Source organism: Dermacentor silvarum, chromosome 5, assembly GCF_013339745.2.
Source record: "Dermacentor silvarum isolate Dsil-2018 chromosome 5, BIME_Dsil_1.4, whole genome shotgun sequence".
NCBI classification, from domain to species: domain Eukaryota; kingdom Metazoa; phylum Arthropoda; class Arachnida; order Ixodida; family Ixodidae; genus Dermacentor; species Dermacentor silvarum.
The window spans coordinates 16,620,041-16,645,240 of record NC_051158.1 but is presented as its reverse complement, the minus strand read 5'-3'; the positions used below and the strand labels follow the sequence as shown (position 1 = coordinate 16,645,240).

The following is a 25,200-nucleotide window of genomic DNA, read 5'->3' as shown; positions in this document are numbered from 1 at the left end:
TCACAACAGCTTCAACTCGTGAAAGCAGCTTTTCAAATCTGGCCAGTTGTGTAGCAGTGACTCGTGGGGTTTTCATAAAACTGTTTTTCACAATCTCGTAGGTAGGAGTGGTTGAAGGCCGGCCGAATAAGGAATGGTCTTTAGCGCACATTTCTCTTTTTTGCAACGGCCCAAACCACTCAAAAATTCTTGTATCGCTCAGTACATGTTCCATAAATGTAGTTTGAAGCACTTACCTTTTCTTCTTTCGTCGTTTTTTTTTTCAAGGGGGAAACAAAACCTCAAGAAAGTTTGTTGTCCATAATGAACAAAAGTTGTGATTTCGCATGAGTAGCGTGTCCACACTTTGTATAATGGTCACGGCAAACCTGTAAAACATTTTATAATGGTGCCAGGTTGAGAACTAAATTGTGTAGTGGCTACACACGCCGACCTAGCGGGCGAGCACAACAATGCAATTACGAAGAGCTCCATGAATCACGTCCGTTATGTTTTTGAGAGCGAGCGGGGTCTTCGGCGTTGATGCCCAAGCGAAAGGACGAAAAAACGATATAAGTAGTCTATATAAGCTCTATAGAGCACATGTTATCACGGCTCGCAAACTATACCACTGTCGTTTGAGTACTACATCTAAATATGAAGTGAGATATAACATACAGAGCCTTGGTGCTCGGCAGACTTAGCAAAGAAAAAAAGAACAATACTATGCTACCAGACACGGAGAATATTGGAACGTTGATGCACTCCGCTTGAGCTCTGGCATGGAATGCCTATGTTATTCTTTACCATCACTGCTAAACCATTATCAATCTGCTAATTTTGATTTATTTGTTTGTTTCACAGCAAAACTTAGATCTATGTTTGCAGAAAAATAAAACTGGTTTTACTTATCCTGGCACTTATTTTTTGAGGACCATTGTGTTTAACTTTTGTTCTGCACTGATCAAGTGTTTACATTTGTTAATTGACTGTGGTTTTCATTGCTGTGGCCCAAAGGACCGCTCATTACGTGGGGCTGCAGACTCGTCAAGCCGCCTGCTGGCAGCTTTTTTTTTTTTGTTGTCCTCCATCTGTAAAGTACATGCTGGAAAAGAAAGGTTTGACTTGATGTGAGCCGAGTCAGAAACGAAAGTGTGTATTTCTCGAAATGAATTATGTCGATACATTTGTCACATATCAGTCACAAAACAGCTTGTTCTTCTTGAGAAACCAATAATTTTTTTTTGCTTCTAGTATAACTTCGTTGAGCGCACATGCAAAACACAGCTCAAGCGAACAAAACGGCAAACAGGATCTGTCGAAACGCCTAAAAGCGAAAGTGCTTATGGGATCGAAGAGAGCATTCATTCCCGTGGACAGTGGTCCCAGTTGATGCAGTTTCCCTTAGAGTCTCTCAAGTATCCTTCCCCGCAATAGCAGCCGCTGGTGCAATCCTTGCAATCCCCGCCGTTAATGGGGTCCGCGCAGCTAAGCTCGCGGCAGTCGTTTCCTGAACAGTCCTGCCACACCTCCCAGCCTGGACAGGCCTTGGGGTCAACCGTGGTTTCGTAGTCATCTGAAAAGAGTATGAATGACAATTTTTCAGGTTCAGCGAAGCTCTACCGAACCGGTTAAAAAATGCTATATAGCTAAACGCGATTCTACAATTGTGTTTGTTTTCATCCAATGCAAGATGTACTGTGTGATGCTTGTGTGTATGCACTTCAGAGGTAACACCTTCGATCTCGGGCCATGCTTATCTGTCTGCACTGAACTTTCAGAAGCTATATATGCCTTGATGCAAACCTGAAATTAGGTGGATGCTCAGTGGCAGACGTCAAAGTCGATGCAGTAAAGCCGAGAATGAGCCAAAAATAAAACGGTGCAATGCAAAAATAGACGCGGTTCAAAACAAATCAACGAGGCTGTTTTATATCATGCGCAATTCTCATAATAGGTCTTCGTGCTTTAGGGATGCCTATGGTCATCATTTATACCTTCATTAGGGAGCACAGGGGCGCTCGCCGGCTCGGTGAAAAAAAAGAAGAAAGAAATAAGCTTTGCTTTGAAGACAATCTTTCCTCAATCCTAAGTAATATTGCGGCAGCTGCATGGCACTTCTGATCGCCTTACTATGGCTTTATAGTTGCGACCACGCGACGTCCTTGCATATATGCAACTTGGAGGAGGGAGGTTACGGTAAGTGGTTTGTCTGGGTGGCTTGCGTAATAGGTTTCTGTCACGTTCACTGCCTTCTACATTTCCTTTAAGAATTGAACATATGACGCCTCTACTTTGAAGAAATACCAGAAAGAAATATACTTCGTTTGTGTCTTCAGTCGTTCCATCAACACGTAAATTAGTGGGAGCAAGCAGTATATGCCATCACTGCAAATAAAGAACTCAGACGCGATTATGAAATGTCAAATCATGCCATGAAAGCGGCACGACTGATTGCGATTGCAGAGATTTAACTTTATGCTTCATTCTCTTACAGAATCGTGGTGAGTGCTTTACACGAGCGTATTGAGATGCTTTGATTGAACAGACTGATGATCATGGTGCAGTAGCCCTTATTCGTGCTCATACAACAATCGTTTCACGAGCTTGGCTACTGCACTCAGGAAAATTTAAATGTTGGGGGTATGTAAGTAGAGCCATTCAGATATATCCTTGATTATTATTAGGGAAAAAGAATTACGTTAGTTTGCTTAAAATCTTCCATTCATACTTTCCAATGTGCCTGCCAAAAAAATAAATGGTTCGGCAATGTGTCTGTATTCCTCCACAGAGATAGCAACACCCATCTCTGCGTTGACATCCTGCGAAATGGCTAAAATTGGGCTACTTTTATGGGACTTAATTAAATAGTAAGAAACAATAAATCACCGGAATGGTCTAAAGGGAAAAAAGAAGCTGAAGAAAAAAATCGTCTTGGGTCTTCATTCGAGAGCGCAGATTAGTGACACACGTTTTGAGGGGCCTACAGCAAATGAAAATAAATAAACGCGAATTCACTACAAACACGTGCGGTAGTAGTCTCAGCAGCCTTCCTGTTAAGTGTACATTATACAGAAAATCACCATATCAATTTAGGCTGATAAACTCATCTTTGAAAACTTAAGTTTAATTATTTCATAGTGATTATTGGTTGATTGTTACAAGAGAAAATCAATGGCAAAGTTTAATTTCTTGAATTTGACGCCGGAAATTCCTCTGCCATTGGCTGGTGCGAGGCCACTGATTTCAAGGTATATATTCGTATTTGGGCCTCTCTGGTTCAACAACAATTCTCGAAACTTGCCAGCTTCAATCTATATCTTCTTCAATATACAATGTAGTCCATTTTTGCCGATAAGCCATTCACTAGGCCCTAGCAGACGCCGTCACAATCTCTGACGCCATGGTGAGCTGACGTGGGAATTTCAAAGCGGTTTCACCAGCCGCCTTTCATGTTTGCGGCTTTTCTGGCTTACGTAGCGTCTTCTGATATTAAGGGTGGCGTTTCTGGCATTGCAGAATGGTAATGAAAAATGAAAATGTATTTATACAGGCGAAATAACTTTTCTCTTAATGTGATTAGCTGCTTGCGATCTGAAGCATAGTGGCTTGGACCTCGCGGTTTAGTTTCGCGATATAAAGCATTGTCCGATGTGTTGTGAATTTCGCCCAAACGCCAAAACATTTTTTAAAGCGAACTTGTCCTTACCTCTCTCCTGTCCCCCTATGCGACAAGCATATGAACCTGCAGTGACCAAGTGATCAGTCCCACAGTTTAGCAGGAACGATTGACTGCGCCGACTTTCCGTATCGTCCGCGATGTAGCTTATAATAAGTACGACCTCATGTGAAGCGCTCTCCAAGGTATTCGAAACGTCTGCGGCCCCTGCAAATAGCCCAGGCAGCTTGTGCGCTTCCTCACTCTGCGGCTAGACCGCAACACACTAACCTTCGACTTCAACTGCGGCACTCTCTCCCAGTTGTAACTGCTCGGCGCACGCTTTCCACGGACCGGTTTTTCATTACGACGTGCGCGCCTCGCAAACGTGTTACGCCTGTCGTTGAAACAGCCCGCCCCTTAAAACAATTTCGCATCAGGCGGCAAGGGGCCACACATCGTTATATAAACCCTGCCCTTCTCCACTTGCTGATGGCTTCACGTTTTCCAAGCACAAACATTCGCAAGCCAAGTCATATCAGGTGTCTAAAACAGTCGATCTAGAAAGCAGTGGGTGTTGCTTGAGTATGTACAACACAAAAGCCTCTAATGAATGCGCTTCTAAAAATATTGCGAACAAAGCTTTGAGATTACAGGCGCGTGCGATTGTTGCTGCAGTCACCGCCTTGATGCGTCTGTACTGAATAGCAGTGCCAACATGTAACACATTCTTTTATGTCTCTATGCTGACGCAGTAAATGATATTATGATGTTTAGGACAACAATATGTGAACCGCGTGAAACGCTGTAAAGAATCCTGGGGTTTAAGTGCCAAAACCACGATCTGAATCTGAGCACGCCGAAGTGGGTGACTCCATATTCATTATGACCACCTGGGCTTCTTTAATGTCCGCCTAAACCTAACCATACGAATGTTTTTGCATTTCGGCACCATGAGGCTGCCGCTGCCAGAACCGAACCCCCGACCTCTAGCTTTGCAGAGTAACGCCATACACACTAGGCGACTTCTTCAGTGGGCGCTTTACCAAGCGGAACCGATTATTTGGCCGGAGTCTTTTGGAATCGAATAACTTTTATATCTACTGAAATCAATAAAACTGATTGCATAGCAGAAGACGACGCATATCTTGCATGCATAAACCTTCGCAAGAAAAGTGCTCGAAGTTTTGGCTGCCTTTTCTTGTCAGTAATGGGAGGAATCAAAAGAGCGTGTAATTGTTCATCTACTGTGTGCCTGAGAAATGCCTAGGTCACAGATTGCCTGAAAATATATCGCATGAGAAGATTTGTTGCGATGCAACAGTCTATTGCGTTCACAGGGTAGAAGTTCCCTAATTATTAGAGAGCCACAAGGACTTATCCTGTGTTCATCAAAAAACTCGGTAAACCGGGTACTATGCTATTCATTAGTAGTAGTAAAGATGATTTTAAAAACACTTTGTCCAGCGTCTAGGGCGTATGACAAACTAAATTCTCTTTCTAGAAAACTATTCTAATGTCACAGAGTAAGCCCTAACCTCGTCTCGCCGCTCAGCTCAAAGAACAAGCTGATAAAATACATCCACATCTTCAACTTGCGGTTATGGCGACATCCATCAAGTTGTTTGTCTAAAAGGTGTACCTTCTGTCGACAAAGTCAAACGAAACGCTATCTACGACAACTTATCTAGTGAACGCAACAGGTTTGAATAGCAAGCCGCATGAAACAGGCCTCAAAGGATTCTGAACATCGAGGGTCCGTGAAGACAAATCCAAATCATCCTGCACCTAGAGCTGAATTTTACTCGACGTTCACTCCGTCGCACTATTTATAATTGCAATATATACAAAACCTCCACCAAGATGTTACGGGGAAAGAGGTTTAAAACATATTTACAGGATATTTACAATTTGGCCACTGGCATACAAAGCATACAAGATGGAAACCAATCCACGCGACATCAGAGTATCGTCGTCTTCCGCACTGTCCTCAGCTTCGTCTCGAGCAGCGCTTGGTAACAATATCATTGACCTACTCACGTGAAAAAAGGCGACAGTAAGCTGCCATGAATAAAACAGCCTTAAAGATTTTCCATCTCGATTTCTTTCCTAAAGCAATTACGATGCGAAAAAAAGGCAATGCTTGTGCAAGTACGAGGCATAACAGTGCACTTACCCTTTGCTGCTTTCGGAGCCGCGAGTGATACCGATACAATCGCGAACATCGCGAACAAGAACACCGCCGTCAGATTCCTCATCGCTTCTTTCTTCGTGATAACGGCAGCCAAACGCAAAATGAGGAGCTGTAAAAATGTCTCCAGTTCCTTCGCTTAGCAGCTTTCAGCGAAAACTGGCCCGCGCTGCTCCCTACTTCCGAGGTTCTTGCTGCCGCGATGACCTCTCCGATTGCGCCCTGTGACCCACTTGAGGTTCTAAGCGAGACGCTCGGCAGGCAGAAATCCTGACGTTCCGGTATTACAGTTTTCTCTTCCTGCCCGCCATCTCGCTCGTTTCTTCTCGCATACTTTATGTGCTTCTTGTGCGTGTGCTTGTCTTTACGGCGCCAAACTTGTTTTAGGCACAGAGCTAATATTGCAGTTACCAAGCCCACCCTACATTACTGCTGGCGCAAATTTTTGGTAGCGGTGTTAGAGAGGTCATGCTTGATGTCTCATCATGCCTGTTGTTTTAATATTGAAGCCATAATGTTGTGTTATTGTGTTGCGATGCACTTGAGCAGTATATTTCATTGGACGGTCGGCGTCTAGCCCTGTTACTAAAGAAGACGGTAGCAGCGCACATACACTGGCCATATCAATATGGTTTTCTTCAGAGGTGCTTGGCATAGGAGTAGAGAGAGAAGAACTTTATTTATTTCCGGCAGATTGCTGGGCTGGGTTCCCACCTAGGAGCCAGCGGAGAGACCGTGTCTCCCGGCAGCTTCTCGGCCTGCTGGATAGCCCACAGTTGCTGGTCCAGGCCTGAACTGAGCAGCGCAGTCCCCCAACGCGCCCGAAGGCCCTCGTTGGAGGCCGCGACCCCAGTATTGCTGATTAATGCTGGACATGCCCATAGGATGTGATCTAGTGTGGCTCTGGTGTTACAATACTGGCATAGATTGGTTGTATATAATTCGGGGTATATATGGTTCATGATGACAGGGTTCGTGTATGTTCGTGTTTGTAGCTGCCGCCATTGAACGGACTGGGCCCTATTGAGCTTGGGGTGAGGTGGTGGATACTCACGCCTTTGCATTCGATAATGTTGAGTAATGTCACAGAATTTAGTGAGCCGATCGTCCCATTCCCACACCAGTCAAAATTAAATTAAACATGGGGTTTTAGGTGCCAAACCGCGCTCTGATTATGAGGCACACCGTATAGTGGGGGACTCCACATTAATTTTGACCACCTGGGGTTCTTTAATGTGCGCCTCAATCTAAGTACACGGGAGCTTTTTTTTTTTTTTTTTTTTTTTTTTTTTTTTTATTTCGCTACTATCGAAATGCTACCTCCATGGCCGGGATTTGATCCCGTGACCGCGTGCTTAGCCGCGCAACACCAAAGCCACTAAGCAGCCATGCCGGGTGAGGACTAGTCCAGCACACAGCTAAATATCAGGAAGATACACATTAAGCAAGACGATACATTACTGCCGTCCTGCTTCCTTGGTACTCCTGGCATCTTTCTTCTTATATGTCTAGTTCATTATCATATTATCGTAACCAATGAATTGAAATAGTAGAGGGAGATCTACCTTGCAAGGCGTGGGGAATTAGCACCTCACATAGGCAGGAGAGAAAGTGGCACAGCCAGCGAACACTGGCTTCATTGCTAACCTCACAGTTTCCTTAGTATCGCAAAGGCTTTGACGCCTTTCTCACGGCCAACGAAGACCTTGCCGATTACTCTCTAAAAGCCTATTTCAACATTTCAGGATAATTGTGTACACTTGAAGTTTGTTATCATCATCAGCAGCCTATATTTATGTCCACTGCAGGAAGAAGGCCTCACCCTGCGATCTCCATTTCTGCCTTGCGCTAGCTTATTCCAACTTGCGCCTGCAATTTTCAAACTTCATCACCGTACCTAGTTTTCTGCCGTCCTCGACTGCGTTTCTCTTCTCTTGGTACCCATTCTGTAACTCTAATGGTCCACCGGTTATCCATCCTACGTATTACATGGCCTGCCCAGCTCCATTTTTTTTCTCTTAATGCCAATTAGAACATCCGCTATCGCCGTTTGCACTCTGATCCACACCGCTACCTTCCTGTCTCTTAACGTTAGATCTAACATTTTTCGTTCCATCGCTCTTTGTTCGGTCCTTAACTTGTTCTCGAGCTTCTTTGTTAACCTCCAAGGTTCTGCCCCATAAGTTGGCAACGGTAGAATGCAATGATTGTACACTTCTTTTTAACGACAGTGGTAAGCTCCCAGTCAGGATTTGGCCATGCCTGCCGTATGCACTCCAATCGAATTTTATTCTTCTGTGAATTTCCTTGTCATGATCAGGGTCCCCTGTGAGTGATCGACCTAGATAAACGTACTACTTTACATGTTCTAGAACCTGAACGGCGATCCTGAATTCTTGTTCTCTTTCCAGGCTATCGAACATTATCTTTGTCTTCTGCATATTTATCTTCAACCCCACTGTTGCACTTTCTCGGTTAAGGTTCTCAAACATGTAATTCATCCCCACTGTTACTGAATAGGACAATGTCATAAGTAAACTGAAGGTTGCGGATATATTCGTCATTGATCCTCACTCCTAAAGCTTCCCAGTCTAACAGCTTGAATATTTCTTCTAAGTATGCAGTGAATAGCATTGGAGAGATTGTGTCTCCTTGCCTGACTTCTTTCTTGCTAGGTAACTTTCTACTTTTATTGTGGAGAAGCAATGTAGCTGTGGAGTCTTTGTAGATTTTTCCCAAGGTATTCACGTATGCCTCCTGTACTCCTTGACTATACAATGCCTCTATGACTGCTGCTATCTCTACTGAATCAAATGCCTTTTCATGATCTATGAAAGCCATATAGAGTGGTTTATTGTACTCCGCAGATTTCTCGATTACCTGATTGATGACATAGATGTGATCCATTATAGAATGCCCCTTCCTGAAGCCAGCCTGTTCTCGTGGTTGATTGAAGTCAAAGTACGTGTTGCCCTGATTCTATTGGAAATTATCTTGGTGACAGTTCATGATAGAGGGCTCGCATATCAGTCCACACGCATCATTTGATTTCGCTTTTTTATTCTCACACAGATTACTGTATGTTAATATATTGAAACATGCTATCGTTATAATCATAATCGGCCCATTCTTTCCTTTGCTAGAATGTGGCCCCTCCGAAATATCTGCCATTACACATGTCCTGCGACAGCGAAGCCCGCTGTAAGGCTTCGGCATTCCTAATTTCATCCCATTTGTTTACATAACATAGCATGTGATTTATTCAGTCACACACGGTGGCCTAAGATGTCTCCGTAGCAAATGCAATGACTCCTGTTGCACTAGTTATACTAAGTCGACATTACGGCTGCAACTTGGATCAAATGTTTGTGGAAGTCCCGATAGCCTCGTCATATCTTTTATTCGGCGGCGTTAGCTTCCTTTTTACTCTTGGTAAGCATCAACATTATGTTTAAACTTTTCTAGTGCTTGATTCGTACAGCTGCAAAGGTTCACCGCTTTTTATGATGTCATAAAAATCACGTTAGAACCATCAGTGTGCGAAAATGGCGGGTGATGCCAGCAAGTAGCGAAAGTAAGTGCATGTGCTAATGAGACGTGAAAACTGACTTAAATATGGAAACGTCTGTCCCCACACAATGTTCTAAACAGTTTGGTTCAACAAAGAGAAACCATCTGTACGTTACAGAAGCTTCATATGGGAGGGAGACATAGAAAAGACATGACTGTGTCCAAAAGAGGAAACATTATTTTTATTTTAATTTAGGAGAAAATGACTTAGTTTCCTTCAGAATATTCTCCAACGGAGCCAATATGCTTGCCCCACCTTTTCTCTAGAGTTCCTGAAGCTTCATGCTGCTGAGTGGCCACTGCGATGTCGTCTGAACCTCGTGTGCAGTGGGAAATCGCCTTTACTTGCTGAATTTTTCAAATAAAGAAAAGAAAATGCCGCGTTGAGCATGGTTTCATAAATACGATGCGTGTGGAACACTGGTCATGGCCTCTGCGATGTCTGAACCTGGTTCGCAGTGGGAAATCGCGTTTGTTTACTTTTTTTAAATAAAGCAAAAAAAAAAGAGAAGAAAATACGGCTTTCAGCACGGCTCGATAAATACGATGCATGTGGTAGGCCGGCCAATCAGTTTAAGTCACTTTCGAACTGATGTTTCACATCAAACAAGTTTTCTTCTGCTTTTTGTAATCTCTGAGGGGAGGGGGAACAAGCACCATGACAACGCGTTTCATGCCTAATTCCCCACCAAACATTGGAAATTCGTTCACAAGAGCTTCAAATCGTGCCAGCAGCTTTTCAAACCGTGTCAGTTGTGTAGCAATGGCTATCTTGGATTTTTCCTTATAGCTTTTTGACAATCTCGTATTTACGACTGGTTGAGGTTGAAGGCCGGCCACATTAAGAATGGTCTGTGACGCACATTTCTCCTTTTGCAACCAACCAAACCACTAAAAAACTCGTGTATAGCTCAGTGCATCTTCCATAAATGTAGTTTGAAGCATTTCAATTGTTTCTTTGGTGGCTTTAAGTAAGGAGGAATCAAAATATCAAGAAAGTTGGTTCGTTACAAACATATGTCGAAATTTTGCATGAGTAGCGCGACAACAGTTGCTACAACTGTCACGACAAAGCTGTAAGACTTTTACGGTGGTGTCAGCTTGGGTATTGAATTGTGAAGTGACTATCTACACCGATCTAGCGGGAGAGCACAGCAATGCAATTAAGAAGAGGTCCATGAAGCTCGTTCGTTTCTTTTTGGTTTTATGTTTATCTGGGGGGCAGGGGATGGGGTCCCCAATGTAGATGCCTAAACGAAAGGACGAAAAGACGATATAAGTAGTCATTGGGGCCGAGTCACAAATGAAAGTGTATTTCTTCAGATGAACAATGTCGATACAGCTGTCACATATCAGTCAGAAAAGAGATTGCTCTCCTTGAGAAATCAGTAAAGCTTCTCTTCTAGTATAACTTCGCTGAGCGCACATTCAAAACACAGTCACGCGAACAAAACTGCAAACAAGATATGTCGAGACGGCTAAAAATGAAGGTGCTTAATGGGATCGAAGAGAACATTCATTCCCGTGGACAGTGGTCCCAGTTGACGCAGTTTCCGAGAGGGTTCCTGAAGTATCCTTCTCCACAATAGCAGCCGCTGGTGCAATCCTTGCATTCCCCACCATGAACGGGGTCTTCGCAGCTAAGCTCGCGGCAGTCGTTTCCTGAACAGTCCTGCCACACCTCCCAGCCTGGACAGGCCTTGGGGTCAACCGTGGTTTCGTAGTCATCTGAAAAGAGTATAAATGAAAATTTTTCAGGTTCAGCGAAGCTTTACCGAACCGGTTAAAAAATGCTATATAGCTAAACGCGATTCTACATTTGTGTTTGTTTTCATCCTATGAAAGGTGTATTGTCGCGTGATGTTTATGTTAATCATGGAGGAAGGAAACAAAATAGGAGAGGCCCTGACGTCACTTTTTTGAAGCCGGAAGTGCAGCCATGTTGGTGTGCCACCTCTCTTTGCGCCTCCAATCAGGGGTTCTGCAGCTCGCCGGAGCTGATGGGCGCGAACTTTGAACTTGCATTGTTACGAGCCGTCGGAAGTGTGTGCTGCTGACGCGTGTCAAAACAAAGCCTGCAAAACTTCTGTAGCAGTTTTAGTGAAGCAGACGCGCTCCTGTGTTTTTCCGTGGCACGTTGAAGAAGACAACGAAGACCCGCGCCGTGATTGCTTGAGTGTATCTATTGCTGGCCGACACTCACACTCACAGACCCAAAACACAACTTTCAAGCTTACACACCAAACCCCAAAGTCAGCTTTTCTCGCGAACAAAAGGTGCTGCGGGAAACACACAGTTTGCTTAAAATCTTCCATTCATACTTTTTTTCCATCCTATGAAAGGTTTTTTCATCCTATGAAAGGTGTATTGTCGCGTGATGTTTATGTTAATGCCCATTAGAAGTAACACTTCGATATCGCGCCACGTTTATCTGTCTGCACTGAAGTTTGAAAACCCATATGTTACCTGAATGCAAACAATAAATCATGTAGATGCATTGGGTGAGACGTAAACACCGATGCAGTGAAACCGAGAATAATTCAAGAATGAGACTGCGGAAAATAAAAATGTAAGAAAATAAAGAATCCGTTTAATACCAAGCGCTATTCTATTGATAGGTCTTCGTGCTTTAGGGATGTCTATGACCGGATAGAATATGCACAGGTTCTAGGTCATCATTTACAGCCTGATTAAGGCAGAACAGAGTTGCGTTCGCCAGCCGCAGAGACGGGGCGGAACGCGGGGCGTGTGGCCAATCCGACAGTTGAGCACAAACTGCGCCGATTTTGAGTATCGTCCGCGATGTAGATTAGAATAAGTGCGAGCTCACGTGAAACGACCTCCGAGATTTTCGAAGCGCCTGCGGCCACTGCAAATAGTCCAGGCAGTTCGCGCGCTTCCGCTCTCTTCGGCTACACTGCAACACATTAACCTCCCACTTCAACTGTGGCACTCTCTCCCAGTTGTAACTCCACGGTGCATGCTTTCCAACGACCGGTTTTTTCATTACGACGTGTGCGCCTCTCAAACGTGTTACGCCTGTCGTTGAGACAGTGCGCCCCTTAGAACAAGTTCGCATCAGGCGGCAAGGGGCCACGCATCGTTATTAAACCCTGCCCTTATCGACTCGCTGATGGCTTCACGTTTTCGAAGCACGAAGATTCACAAGCCAAGTCGCATCAGCTTCTAAAACATTCGATCTAGAAAGCAGTGGGTGTTGCTTGAGTAAGCATAACACAAAAGCCTCTAATGAATGCGCTCCTAAAAATATTGCGAACAAAGCTTTGAGATTACAGGCGCCTGCGATTGTTGTTGCAGTCACTGCCTTGATACGGCTGCACTGTATAGCAGTGCCAACTTGTAACATATTCCTTTTTGCCTCTATGCTGATGCAGTAAATCGCATTAGGATATTTAGGACGACAATATGTGATACAGTCATGAAACGCTGTAAGAAATCCTGTTGTTTTAAGTGCCAAAACCAGGATCTCAATCTGTGCCGTAGTGGCCGACTCCATATTCATTTTGACCACTTGGGCTTACTTAACGTCCACCTAAATCTAACCACACGAACGTTTTATATTTCGGCACCATGCGGTCACCGCGGCCAGAATCGAACCCCCGACCTCATATTAGGAGCGTAACGCCATAGGGATGGGGGGACTTTTTCAGTGGGTGGTTTACCAAGCGGAGCCGATAATTTGGCCCGAGTCTTTTGGAATCGCGTAACCTTCGTCTCCAGCAAAAACAATAAAACTGATTGCATAGCAGAAGAGAACGAATATTTTACATGCATAAACCCTTGCATGAAAACTGCTCAAAGTTCTGGCAGCCTTTTCTTGTCAGTAACGAGATAGCGTGTAATCGTTTACGTATACCTAGGAAATGCCTAGGTTACAGACTGTCTGAAAATATATCGCAGGAGAAGATTTGTTGCGATGCAACAGTCAATTGCGTTCGCAGGGTAGAAGTTCGCTAATTATTAGAGAGCCACGAGGGCTTATCCTGTGTACATCAGAAAACTCAGTAAACCGGGTACTATACTATTCATCCATAGTAGTATAGATGCTTTTAAAAGCACTTTGTCTAGCGTCTAGGGCGTATGGCGAAATAAATTCATATTCTAGAAAAATATTTTAATGTCACGGAGTAAGCCCTAACCGCATCTTGCCACTCAGCTCAAAGAACAAGCTGATAAAATACATCCCACATCTTCAACTTGCGATTATTGCGACATCACTGAGGTTCTCTGTCCAAAGGTTTTGCCTTCCTGTCGACAAAGAACAACAAAACTCATCTTCGAGAAGTTATCTAGTGAACGCAACAGGTTTGTATAGGAAGCCGCATGAAATGGTTATCAAAGGCGTGTGAACATCGAGCGTCCACGAAGACAAATCCAAATCATCCCGCAACTAGAGCTGAATTTCACTCAACGTTCCCTCTACCGCAATCTTTTTAAGCGTAATATGTACCAAACATATCACTGACCTACTCACGTCACCCCAAGGCGACACTAAGCTGCCACGAATAAAAGAGCCTTATAGATTTTGCATCTCGATTTGTTTCCTAAAGCAATACGATGCGAAAAAAGGTAATGCTTGTGCAAGCACGAGGCATAGTAGTGCACTTACCCTTTGCTGCTTTCGGAGCCGCCAGTGATACCGATACAATCGCGAACATCGCGAACAAGAACACCGCCGTCAGATTCCTCATCGCTTCTTCTCTCGCGATAACCGCAGCCAAACGCAAAATGAGGAGCTGCAAAAATGTGCCCAGTTCCTTCCGCTCAGCAGCTTTCAGCGAAAACTGGTTCGCGCTAGCTCCTCACTACTGAGACGCTTGCTGCCGCGATGACCTCTCCGATTGCGCTCCGTGACCCACTTGAGGTTCTAAGCGAGACGCTCGGCAGCCAGAAATCCTGACTTTCCGGTATTACAATTTTCGCTTCATTCCCCCATCTCGCATTCTTTCTATGTGTGCTTCTTGTACGCGGGCTCGTCTTTTACGGCGCCAAATTTGTTTTATTTATTTACTTTATTTATTTAAAAATACTTCGCACAAGAATTCCAAGCAGGGTGAGCAGGATACACAAGAATAATCACAGAGGAAGAGGATGAAACAAGTTTCCAACAAGCTTTTCACAATATGTGTGTCGTCATAAGGTAGACAATTAAGAAAATTTAATCAACTTGGTTATAGTAAAACTCTAACACGAAATAACACCACTAATTACACAAATGGCATACAGATCACGGGCGCGGGGGGAATGCTTCAGCTAGTTTATTCCAGTCAGCTATTGTTAGTGGAAAAAAAGAGTATCGAAAAGTGTCAGTCCTTGCGAAAACTGGTGTTAGCGAATGAGAGTAGTAGTGTCGAGTGGGTCTGCTTATCAAGGGGGATACGTATGTTGCAGTGTCTAAGGATAGCCTATGATTAATTAAGTTTGATAGAAACTCTAGTCTACATTTCTTTCTTCGAATTTGTAATGGTTCAATGCCGTTTGCAGCCGATCTGGCACAGAGCCATTATTGCAGCAACCAATCCCACCCTACTTCGCTGCTGCTGTAGATTTTCTGTAGCGGTGTTATAGAGGTCATGCTTGATGTGTCATCATGCATGTTGTATCAATATTGAAGTAAAAGTTGTGTTATAGAAGTCATGCAACTGATAAATATATTTCATTGGATGGTAGGCGCCCAGCCCTGTTATATAAAGAAGAGGGGCTGCTGCGTACATACGCTGGCAGTATGGATTTCTTCTGAGGTGCTTGGCGTAGGCCTAGTAAAAATTAAATTAAATATGAGGTTTTACGTGCCAAAACACCATCTGATTACGACGCACGCCATAGTGGGGGACTCAACACTAATTTTGTACACCTGAGGTTCTTTCACGTGCACCTAAATCTAAGTACACGGGTGTTTGACAGCGTAAGCTGTTATGGGCTCATTCCAATAGCCGTTTCGGTTCGCGATGGTTTCCGTCGCCGCCGCCGCCTCCATCACCGATATCCGCTGTCCGTAACCGCTATCGCTGGAAATGCGAAAAAGAAGTGCCCGGTTCCCGCCGACATCGAACCCCATCCCGCTGCGCCTCTGGGAGTGAGATACTCTACCACTGAGACACGCAAGCGCTTGCTATCAGGCAGCGGAAAAATGTCCTATAAACGCACCCTAGCGCGCAATCAACGCAATCCCGAGCCTCCGCCAGTACAGTGGCGCCATCTAGGTAAGGCGCCTGCAAACGCAGCGTGCCCGACATGTAAGTTGCATATAGCAGTTGCATGCTGCATGTAACTGGGCCTGGGTAACTCTAGCAGGCTAGGTGACTATTTGTCACCTGCCTTACTCGCGGAGCGATGTAAACTGTTTACCACGCGCATGCGAGATTGCGCAGCACAATACTGCGCTCAAGCAGACCATCGGTACAGGCGCCTGCGAAATATAGACTGTGAGATGACTTTTCGCTCCCAGCTAAAGTCAAGCGATGCCAAGCAAGTATACTTCACCGCATTCGCCTGGGCGTCTCCTTCAGTGGACGCTATGCACATCTGATTGGCCGTACGGACAGCCCGAACTGTGAACGCTGCCAAATGTCGGAGACTCTCCAACATCTGTTTTGCGACTGCCCTCTCTACGCATCACAGCGGAAGATACTGGCTTCGACGCTAGCAGGCATTGGAAGACAAACATTGTGCAAAAAGTACTATTTTGTCCGCCATGTGTGACTGTACAGTAGCATCAATAGCAACAAGGGCTGCCCTGGAGTACTTAAAGACCACCGGACTAGACACAAGGCTTTAAGGAAACCACTGTGTTACTGTATAATTGCACCCATTCTTCCTGTCCTTATCAACATCTTCAACCACTATTTTTTGTCCCCTTTTCTTTTTCGCTTGTGCAGAGTAGCAGGCCAGAGCATGCTCGCTCAGGCCAACCTCTCTGCCTTTCAAATAAATTTCTCTCTTTCTCTTTCTCTTGAAGATTCAAATAAAAAATCATCATCATCATCAACATCATCATCATCATCAACAACAACAACGTACCGTGCCACGGGTCAAGGCATGTGAGATGTGCGCCACGTATTCTGGATACCTCTTCGGTACACGTTATGGCGTCTCTTCGCAAGGTACGAACCGCTGCTGAAGAAGCGAATCGTTGAGCTATGTGCGTGGCTACAACGAGGCATCATCGGGCTCAGCAGACTGCTGTGCAGAGAGCATTACAAGCCGCAGCTCGCCATCAACGCCGGGCGAACAATTCATTCAGATCGTTCTCGTCAAAACGATGCGAAGAGACTGCCGCGAAGACCCTGTTGTTCGTGGTGCCGAAATTGGAGCTACTCTTGAGCCGCTCCACCAGCTTACATTGTGACGGTGCTGCGTGTGCCGCGCAGGCCTGTGACTTTTTTGTATTTCGCCCCCATCAAAATGCGGGGGCCATAGCCGGGATTTGATCCTGCGACCTCGTGCTTTGCAGCGCAACACCAAAGCCACTAAGTAACCACAACGGGTGAGGACTAGCCCAGCATACGGCTAAATATAAGGAATACATAAAATAAGTAAGACGATACATGACTGCCGTGCTGCTTCCTTGATACTCCTGGCATCTTTATTCTTTTATTTCTACTCCATTATCATAGTAGCGGGACATATATGTCGCAAAGCATGGGGAATGAGCACCTCACATAGGCAGGAGAGATAGCGGCACAGCAAGCGAACGCTGGCTTCATTGCTAACCTCACAGTTTTTTTATTATCGCAAAGGTTTTGACGCCTTTCTCAAGACCAACTACGACATTGCCTATTACTTTCTAAAAGTGTGTGCAACAATTTAGGATTATTGTGTACACTTGCAGTTTAATATAGAGGGCTCGCATATCAGTCCACACGCGTTATTTTACTTTGCTTTTTTGTTCTCACGCAGATGACTTTATGCGAATATTTTAAAACATGCTTCCATCATAATCACATTCAGCCCATTTTATGCTTTGCTAGAATGTGGCCCCTGCAAAATATCTGCAATTATCCGCTTCCTGTGAGAACGAAAACCCGCTATAAGGCTTCGGTCTTCCTAATTTCATCCCGTTTGTTTATGTAACATAGCACGTGATTTCATCAGTTACACATAGTGGCCTAAGATGTCTCCGTACCAAATGCAGTGACTCCTGTTGTCATATGTCGCCTTGAAAAAGACAAGTCGCCTTGTCGAAACGTTGGCTCCTGCTTTCAACTTCTTCTCGCGTTGCTCATAGTCTGAATTTCCATCTCCCGCATTCCCCGTGTTTTCCCTGGATTCCTGTTGCACTAGTTATACTAAGTTGACATTACGGTTGCAACTTCGATCAAATGTTTGTGGAAGCCCCGATAGCCTCTTCATATCTTTCAATCGGCTTCGTTAGCTTGCTTTTTGCATTTGGCAAGCATCGATCTTATGTTTAAACTTTTCTAGGTGTTTGATTCATACTGGGAAAAGGTTCTCCGCTTTTTATGACGGCATAATCATCAGGTTAGAACCATCAGTGCGCGAAAATACTTCACACAGATGATTCTAGCAAGCAACGAAATTACGTGTGCTAATGATTCACCGTAAAGTGTGTAAAAACTGACCTAATTATGGAAACGTCTGTCCACACACAATGTTCTAAAAAGTATGGCTCAACAAAAAGAAGCCATCTGTATGTTACAGAAGCTTCATATAAGAGGATAGATGGATGGATGGATGAAAAAAAAAAACCTTATTGAGTCCTACAGGCTGTGACTCATCACGAAGCGGGCCGCTGCCACGTAGGGACCAACAGGTCAAGCCTCTCGGCTGCATCGCGGGCCTGCTGGACAGCCCAGAGTTGGTCAGCCAGAAGCGGACTGCGGAGGGCCGCATCCCACCTGGCTTCGTCGTTCCTGTTGATAGAGCGTGATCGGCCACACGGCTAGAGCATGTGTTCTAACGTGGCTATCACGCCACACTCGCGGCAAGAAGCATCAGTATAAGTATCGGGGTAGATCTTATGTAAAAGGAAGGGATAAGTGCACGTCTGCACGCGGTGTAGTGTTAAAGCTTGTGTCCTGGTTAAGTTTCGGGTGTGGGTGGCATAAGTCCTACGTTCAAGATAAATGTTTTTAGTAAGCTCGTTGTAAGTGCAGGGGGTGTCCTGACTCTCAACGGAGTCGTCTATGGAGCGTGTCGGAGCCGCGCGGTAGGCAAGTTATCGCGCAGCCCCGTGAGCAAACTCGTTGAGATTAGGGGGAGCAGCCTCAATCTGACCCATATGTGCAGGAAACCAGTAGATAAAGTGATGCGTAATCGTTTTGCCCTCAAGTAGTTTGAGACCTGCTTCGAGATGGTGCCCTTTTCAAATGCCCTGACCACAGAACGGGAGTCGATATTAATAGCGTCTCTCGAGTCATCTAATAAAGCTAAGGCAATTGCCATTTGCTCAGCCAGGTCAGAATTTTCCAGCCCGAACCGAGGCAGCATTACACACCCTTTGGTTACCGTCAACTACAACAATTGTAAATGCATGCCGACCTCTGTAGGCAGCAGCATCCACAAAACTGACCTGTCGTTGATCACTATGTATCCGATTGAGCAGGTTGGCTCCTCTCGCCCTACGCCGACCACGATTGTGTTCGGGATGCATATTCCTAGGAATAGGTGCAACAGTGATGCTCTCCCGTATAGAGTGGGGAAGACTTGATTATAGCTGCGTAAGCGCGTCGGGCTGGTAACCGAGTTCCTGCAAGATACACCTGCCCGCCTTGGACGTGCAGAGAAGAGCCAATTGCGCGCGTTTCCAGAGCCTCCGCAATCTCCTCTAGGGTAATATCTATACCAAGTTGCAATAAGCGATCCGTGCGCGCCTACACCAGTATACCCAGAACTCGCTTGGCAATCTTCCTGAGTTGTATGTTCAATTTGTCCCTTTCAGCCCTTTTCCACTGGTGCATAGCCAACACATACGTGAAATGGCACAACACGAAAGCGTGCAGTCAACCGAATTAGGTTATCCTCTGAGTCCATGGTGCCTATTCGACACTCTCCGAGCCAGCCGAACGGCATTGTCCGTCATAGCAATTACTTTATTCACGGTCTGCCTATTCGTGCCTCCCAATTCTATAATCATGCCCAGAACCTTGATCGAGTCGACCCTAGGTATGCGGTCTCCGTCCTTTGTACGTAAGGTGATGTCCCAATAGTCTCTAATGGTACCCAGTCCTTGGGTTTCGGGCCTCACTTTTTGACTATATAAGAGGAGCTCCAATTTAGATGGGGAGCACCTCAGACCAGTAGGTTCCAAATAAGCCTTTATGGTATCTATGGCCTCCTGAAGGGCTCCCTCCACATATCCATCACTACCTCTCGTGCACCAAGTCGTGACGTCATTAGTATACATGGTATGCTTAATTCCACCAATTTCCAAAAGCCGTCTGCTAAGTCCTACCATGGCTATGTTGAACAAAGAAGGGGAAATGACAGCGCCCTGTGGCGTGCCTTTGCCACCAAGTTCGAGCAATGGCGATTGCAATTCAGCTACCCGAAGGGTAGCCGTCCGGCCCGTTAGGAACGACCTGACATAATTGTGAAACCGTTCGCCCAAATTTAGACGAGAAATCGACTCTAGAATGTGCGAGTGGAGAATTTTATCAAAAGCCTTTTCGAGGTACAAACCTAGAATGGCCCGGACATCCTCGGAGCAAACCTCCAAGACTTGATGCTTAATCAGCTTGATAGCGTCCTGTGTAGACCAGCCCGCACGAAATCCTATCATGGTGTAACGATAGATATCGTTATCCTCCTGGAATCGGGTAAGACGATTGAGGACCGCATGCTCAGCAACCTTGCCCACACAAAACATGAGCGAGATGGACCTCAGATTGTCAAGACTGGGCGCTTTACCCAGTTTGGGAATGAGAACCGTGAGGGCAGTCTTCCAGGAAATCAGGACGATTCCGCGGCGCCACATTTGATTAATCTCGTCTGTGAGATACTAAATCAACCTATCGTCAAGATTGCGAAGCGTCTTTTTAGAAATGCCATCCGGTCCCGGGGTGGACCTGCCATTAAGTCCGTGCAAAGCTATGCGAATCTCCTCTACCCCAAACTCCGCATCCAGATAGGGGTTGTCCAGTCCTAAATAATCTAGATAGTTCTGGGACTTTCCGGGCGCGACTCATGCAAGATACTTGTCGGCCAGCTGACGGACCAACTCTTCCTCGGAAGCCATCCGCACGGCCTCATGTATAGTTCGAGCGAGAACGTGCCTCTGGTTTGATTTGGTGTTAACTTCATTAAGCAAGTGTTTAACAGGTTCCAGGTTTTACCATTGCGCATCTACCCATCAATGGAATTGCAGATCTCGTCGCACTGTTGCGTATAGAGGACATGACTGTTTCCAAATAACAAAAAAAAAAAATACAAAAACGAAAATGACTTAGTTTCCTTCAGAATATTCTCCAATAGAGCCAATGTGCTTGTCCTACCTTTTCTCTAGAGCTCCTCAAGCTTCATGCTGTTGAATGGCCCCTGCAATGTCGTCCGAATCTCGTGCACAGTGGGAAATCACCTTTGTTTACACCATTTTTTAAAATAAATAAAGAAAATACGGCTTTGAGCATGGTTAGATAAGCACGATGCATGTGGTATGCCGGCTAATCACTTTTGAGTCGCTTTCGAACTGATATTTCACATCAAACACGTTTTCTTTCTGTTGCTTTTTTTGTAATCTCTGAGGAGACGGGGAACAAACATCATGACAACGCGTAAATTTTCATGTCTGATTCCCCACCAAAAGCAGAAATTCGTTCACAGGAGCTTCAACTCGTGCCAGCAGCGTTTCAAACCTTGTCAGTTGTGTAGCAATGACTATCATGGATTTTTCTTTAGAGCTTTTTGACAATCTCGTTGTTACGACTGGTTGAAGGCCGGCCGCATTGAGAATGGTCTCTAACGTACATTTCTCCTTTTGCAACCCCACAAACCGCTAAACACTCGTGCATAGAAAAGATCCATGAAGCTCGTTCGTTTATTTCTTGTTTTACGTTTATTTTCATTTGGGGGGGGGGGGGGGGGGGGTAAGGCGCCCCCATGTAGATTGCCTAAACGAAAGGACGAAAAGACGATATAAGTAGTCATTGGAGCCGAGTCATAACTGAAAGTGTATTTCTTCAGATGAACAATGTCGATACAGCTGTCACATGTCGGTCAGAAAAGAGATTGCTCTCCTTGAGAAGCCAATAAAGCTTCTGTCCTAGTATAACTTCGCTGAGCGCACATGCAAAACACAGTCATGCGAACAAAACTGCAAACAAGATATGTCGAGACGGCTAAAAATGAAGGTGCTTAACGGGATCTAAGAGAACATTCATTCCCGTGGACAGTGGTTCCAGTGGACGCAGCTTCCGAGAGGGCTCCTGAAGTATCCTTCTCCACAATAGCAGCCGCTGGTGCAATCCTTGCAGTCCCCGCCGTGAATGGGGTCTTCGCAGCTAAGCTCGATGCAGTCGTTTCCTGAGCAGTCCTGCCAAACCTCCCAGCCTGGACAGGCCTTGGGATCAACCGTGGTTTCGTGGTCATCTGAAAAGAGTATAAATAAAATCTCTTCAGTTTCAGCGAAGCTTTATCGAACCGGTTAAACAAATGTTAGATAGCTAAGCGCGATTATACAATAGTGTTTGTTTTCATCCTACGGAAGGTGTATTGTCGCGGCATGTTTAAGTTAAAGCACATCAGAAGTAACACTTCGATATCGTGCCATGTTTATCTGTCTGCACTGAAGTTTCGAAACCTATATATTGATACGGAACAGCCACCGCCACAGTGTGGCTACACTGAGGAGAAGGAAGACGACGGGTTCCCGCTTGTTATCACCATCATCATCATCATCGTCGGCGCCATTTTGGCCTCCGGTATCTTCCCTGTGAATAAAGTGTAAATAGCCTTGGGAATCAGTTACACGTAACATTATTTGGTGGAAGTGCGGACGTTCCTCCTACCCGTCATGGAGGTTCGCAGCGGTCGTAACGGCGCCACTAATACATCGGCTCCTGCTGCCGGCACTTCATCTACGCAAGCGTCGCCGCCTGCAGCTCCGACCTACGTCACCGCCCCCCCCCCCCCCCCCGAGATCCTGGTGTTTTCACCGGAGTCGGCAGTCCTGATGTGGATGACTAGGCTCCTGCTTATACGAACGTGTCAGCACCAGTCACAGGTGGGATCCGGACTGTTATGCTTACCAACGTTCATTTCTACCTCGACGGAGCTCCACGGACATGGTTCCAGACTCATGAAGAGATCTCGAGCTGGGATCTCTTCAAAGAGAAGCTCCGCAAACTTTTTGGCAATCCGTTCGGTCGCCAACTCAATGCCAAGAAGGCCCTTGCCACACGTGTTCAGACATCGACCGAGTCCTACGTGTCGTACATTTTCGACGTCTTGATCCTTTGTGCCAAGACTGACCCGAACATGTCGGAGGACGATGAGGTTGATCACGTCCTCAAAGGGATTGCTGACGACGCCTTCAATTTACTGGTGTTTACAAACGTCACCAGCATCGATACGATCCTCAAGGAGTGCCGCCGTCTCGAGCATGCTAAAAGCCGCCGGGTATCCCTGCACATCACGCGACTTCCTAACACAGCTGCTACGTCATCCTGTGTCGACCTCTTCCACCAGCCTTCGCGGTGTGACAACTTAACCCACATCATTCATCGTGAGGTCGAAGCAGCACAACCGGCGGCCCCTTCATTCCCGTCACCTGATCATTCTCCGGCGACGATCTCCTTGATCCAGGTCATCGGCCGTCAAGAGTTGTTCAACGTCCGCCTGCACTCCGTTCGTTCCGTGCCCTCGGAACCTCTTTCTTACCGAACGTATCCACCCCACTCTTCTTACTCATCTTATGGACAGCGCAACCCGTCCGAATGGCGAACCGTGGACGACAAGCCGATATGTTTTAACTGCCGCCGCATTGGACATATCGCTCGCCACTGCCGCAGCCGCTGGACTTCTCCGACGCGCTTTTCTTCTGATTACCACCCTCGTCCCTCTAGCGCGTCCTTTTCCTTCGCTCCTTCTATGCCCGACCCATCATCTGACCCTGCGACACCTTTGACACGACCCCGTTACTCCCGCTCGCCTTCTCCCTCCCGCCGACAATCTCGTTCGCCCCCGTCACGCCGTGCGCCTTCTCCGACCTGCTCGCCGCACCCCCGACCGGAAAACTAGACAGTACAGCTTCTGAAGGTGAAGCTGCAATGACGACATCGGCACGAAATCCTCGCTTCACCTTACCAACGAACAATAATCTTGTGGACGTTCTCGTCGACAATCTTCCTGTGTGCGCTTTGATTGACACCGGGGCGCATGCGTTCATTATGACTGCTGGTCTTTGCAGTCGGCTCAAGAAAGTTCTGACGCCTGCCCCGAACCGATCTGTACGAGCGCCGACAGAGGGACTGTCGGTATCGTTGGCATGTGCTCTGCCCGACTGACCATTGAAGAGTCACACCTTCGTTCTCTTCGCCAGTCATTATGCCTTCATTGACTGTTCGGTCGCCTTGACTTGCCTCTTCTTGCCGACCCTGTGGACCCGCCTCCAAGCCATTTGAGCTGCATGGATTTTATTCACCTACCACCTCACTCTGTGACACACGTCGACTTGTTTTCCTCACCAGCTGTACCTGACGGCGCTTACGTGGTCGCACCAATTCCGCCCATTACAGTTACCCATGGTGTTACCATGCCACACACTTTGCTGACAATTACTGGCAACCGCACCTGCCTTTCCCTTGTCAATTTCGCGCTAACCGCGCAAGTCCTGCCTCAGGGGATCTCACTGGCTATAATTAGCGCTCTGCAGAATGATGAGGTCGAGCCATTCACAGTTGAAGATAGCTACAGCTCAGCCCATGTATACCTTGATGATGTCATCTCATGGCAGTGACGTCGACATTGAGAAGATGGTTTCCTCTGACCTTACACCTGCTCAAGCTGAAGCCCTCTGCCACGTTCTTGAAGGCTATCGCGACATCTTTGACTCTGACAATCGACCCTTAGGTCAAACATCTGTCGTGACCCATCGCATAAATACTGGCGATGCGAACTCTATACACCGACGTCCATATCGTGTCTCTGCGTCGGAACGAGCTGTTATCCAACAGGAAGTTAAAAAGATGCTTGAAAAGGACATTATCGAGCCTTGCTGTAGTCCCTGGGCTTCTCCCGTCGTACATGTCAAAAAGAAGGATGGAACGTGGCGCCTGTGTGTAGATTATCGCCACCTGAACAAAATTACAAAAAAAGGACTTTACCCTTTGCCACGCATTGATGACGCTCTAGACTGCCTGTACGGTGCCACCTATTTTTCTTCTATCGACTTACGTTCCGGCTACTGGCATTCTCTACGACATCGACGGAGAGAAGACTGCATTTGTTACCCCTGACGGTCTTTATCAGTTCAAGATGATGCCTTTCGGTCTCTGTAACGCGCCCGACACCTTCGAACGAATTAATTATGGGGTTTTACGTGCCTAAAACCACGATCTGATTATGAGGCATGCCGTAGTGGGGGACTCCGGAAATTTTGGACCACCTGGGGTTCTTTAACAAGCACCTAAATCTAACTACACGGGTGTTTTCGCATTTCGCCTCCATCGAAATGCGGCCGCCGTGGCCGGGATTCGATCCCGCGACCTCGTTTTCAGCAGCCCAACACCATAGCCATTGAGAAACCATGGCGGGTTACACCTTCGAACGAATGATGGGCTCTTTGCTTCAGGGGTTCAAGTGTTCCACCTGTTTGTGCTATCTG

General features: G+C 46.1%; 1 protein-coding gene across 6 annotated transcripts in view; it reads right to left on the bottom strand.

Moving 5' to 3' along the window:
- Window positions 1-729: 729 nt before the first annotated feature.
- The window catches only part of LOC119452310 (trypsin inhibitor-like), a 32,129-nt gene continuing 7,658 nt past the window's right edge, over window positions 730-25,200 (bottom strand). Inside the window, exons 1-2 of one of the 6 annotated variants that reach the window (XM_049667438.1) lie at window positions 14,029-14,201; window positions 730-1,555 (exon numbers count right to left, since the gene is read on the bottom strand). In XM_049667438.1, coding sequence (XP_049523395.1) covers window positions 1,344-1,555; window positions 14,029-14,110 — 294 coding nt within the window. In that variant the 5' untranslated portion in view covers window positions 14,111-14,201 and the 3' untranslated portion in view covers window positions 730-1,343. Of the gene's footprint in view, window positions 1,556-5,813; window positions 6,013-10,689; window positions 11,127-14,028; window positions 14,202-21,495; window positions 21,966-25,200 lie in introns of those variants that run through there. The other 5 variants (XM_037714733.2, XM_049667436.1, XM_037714539.2 and 2 more) reach the window with 5 other exon arrangements.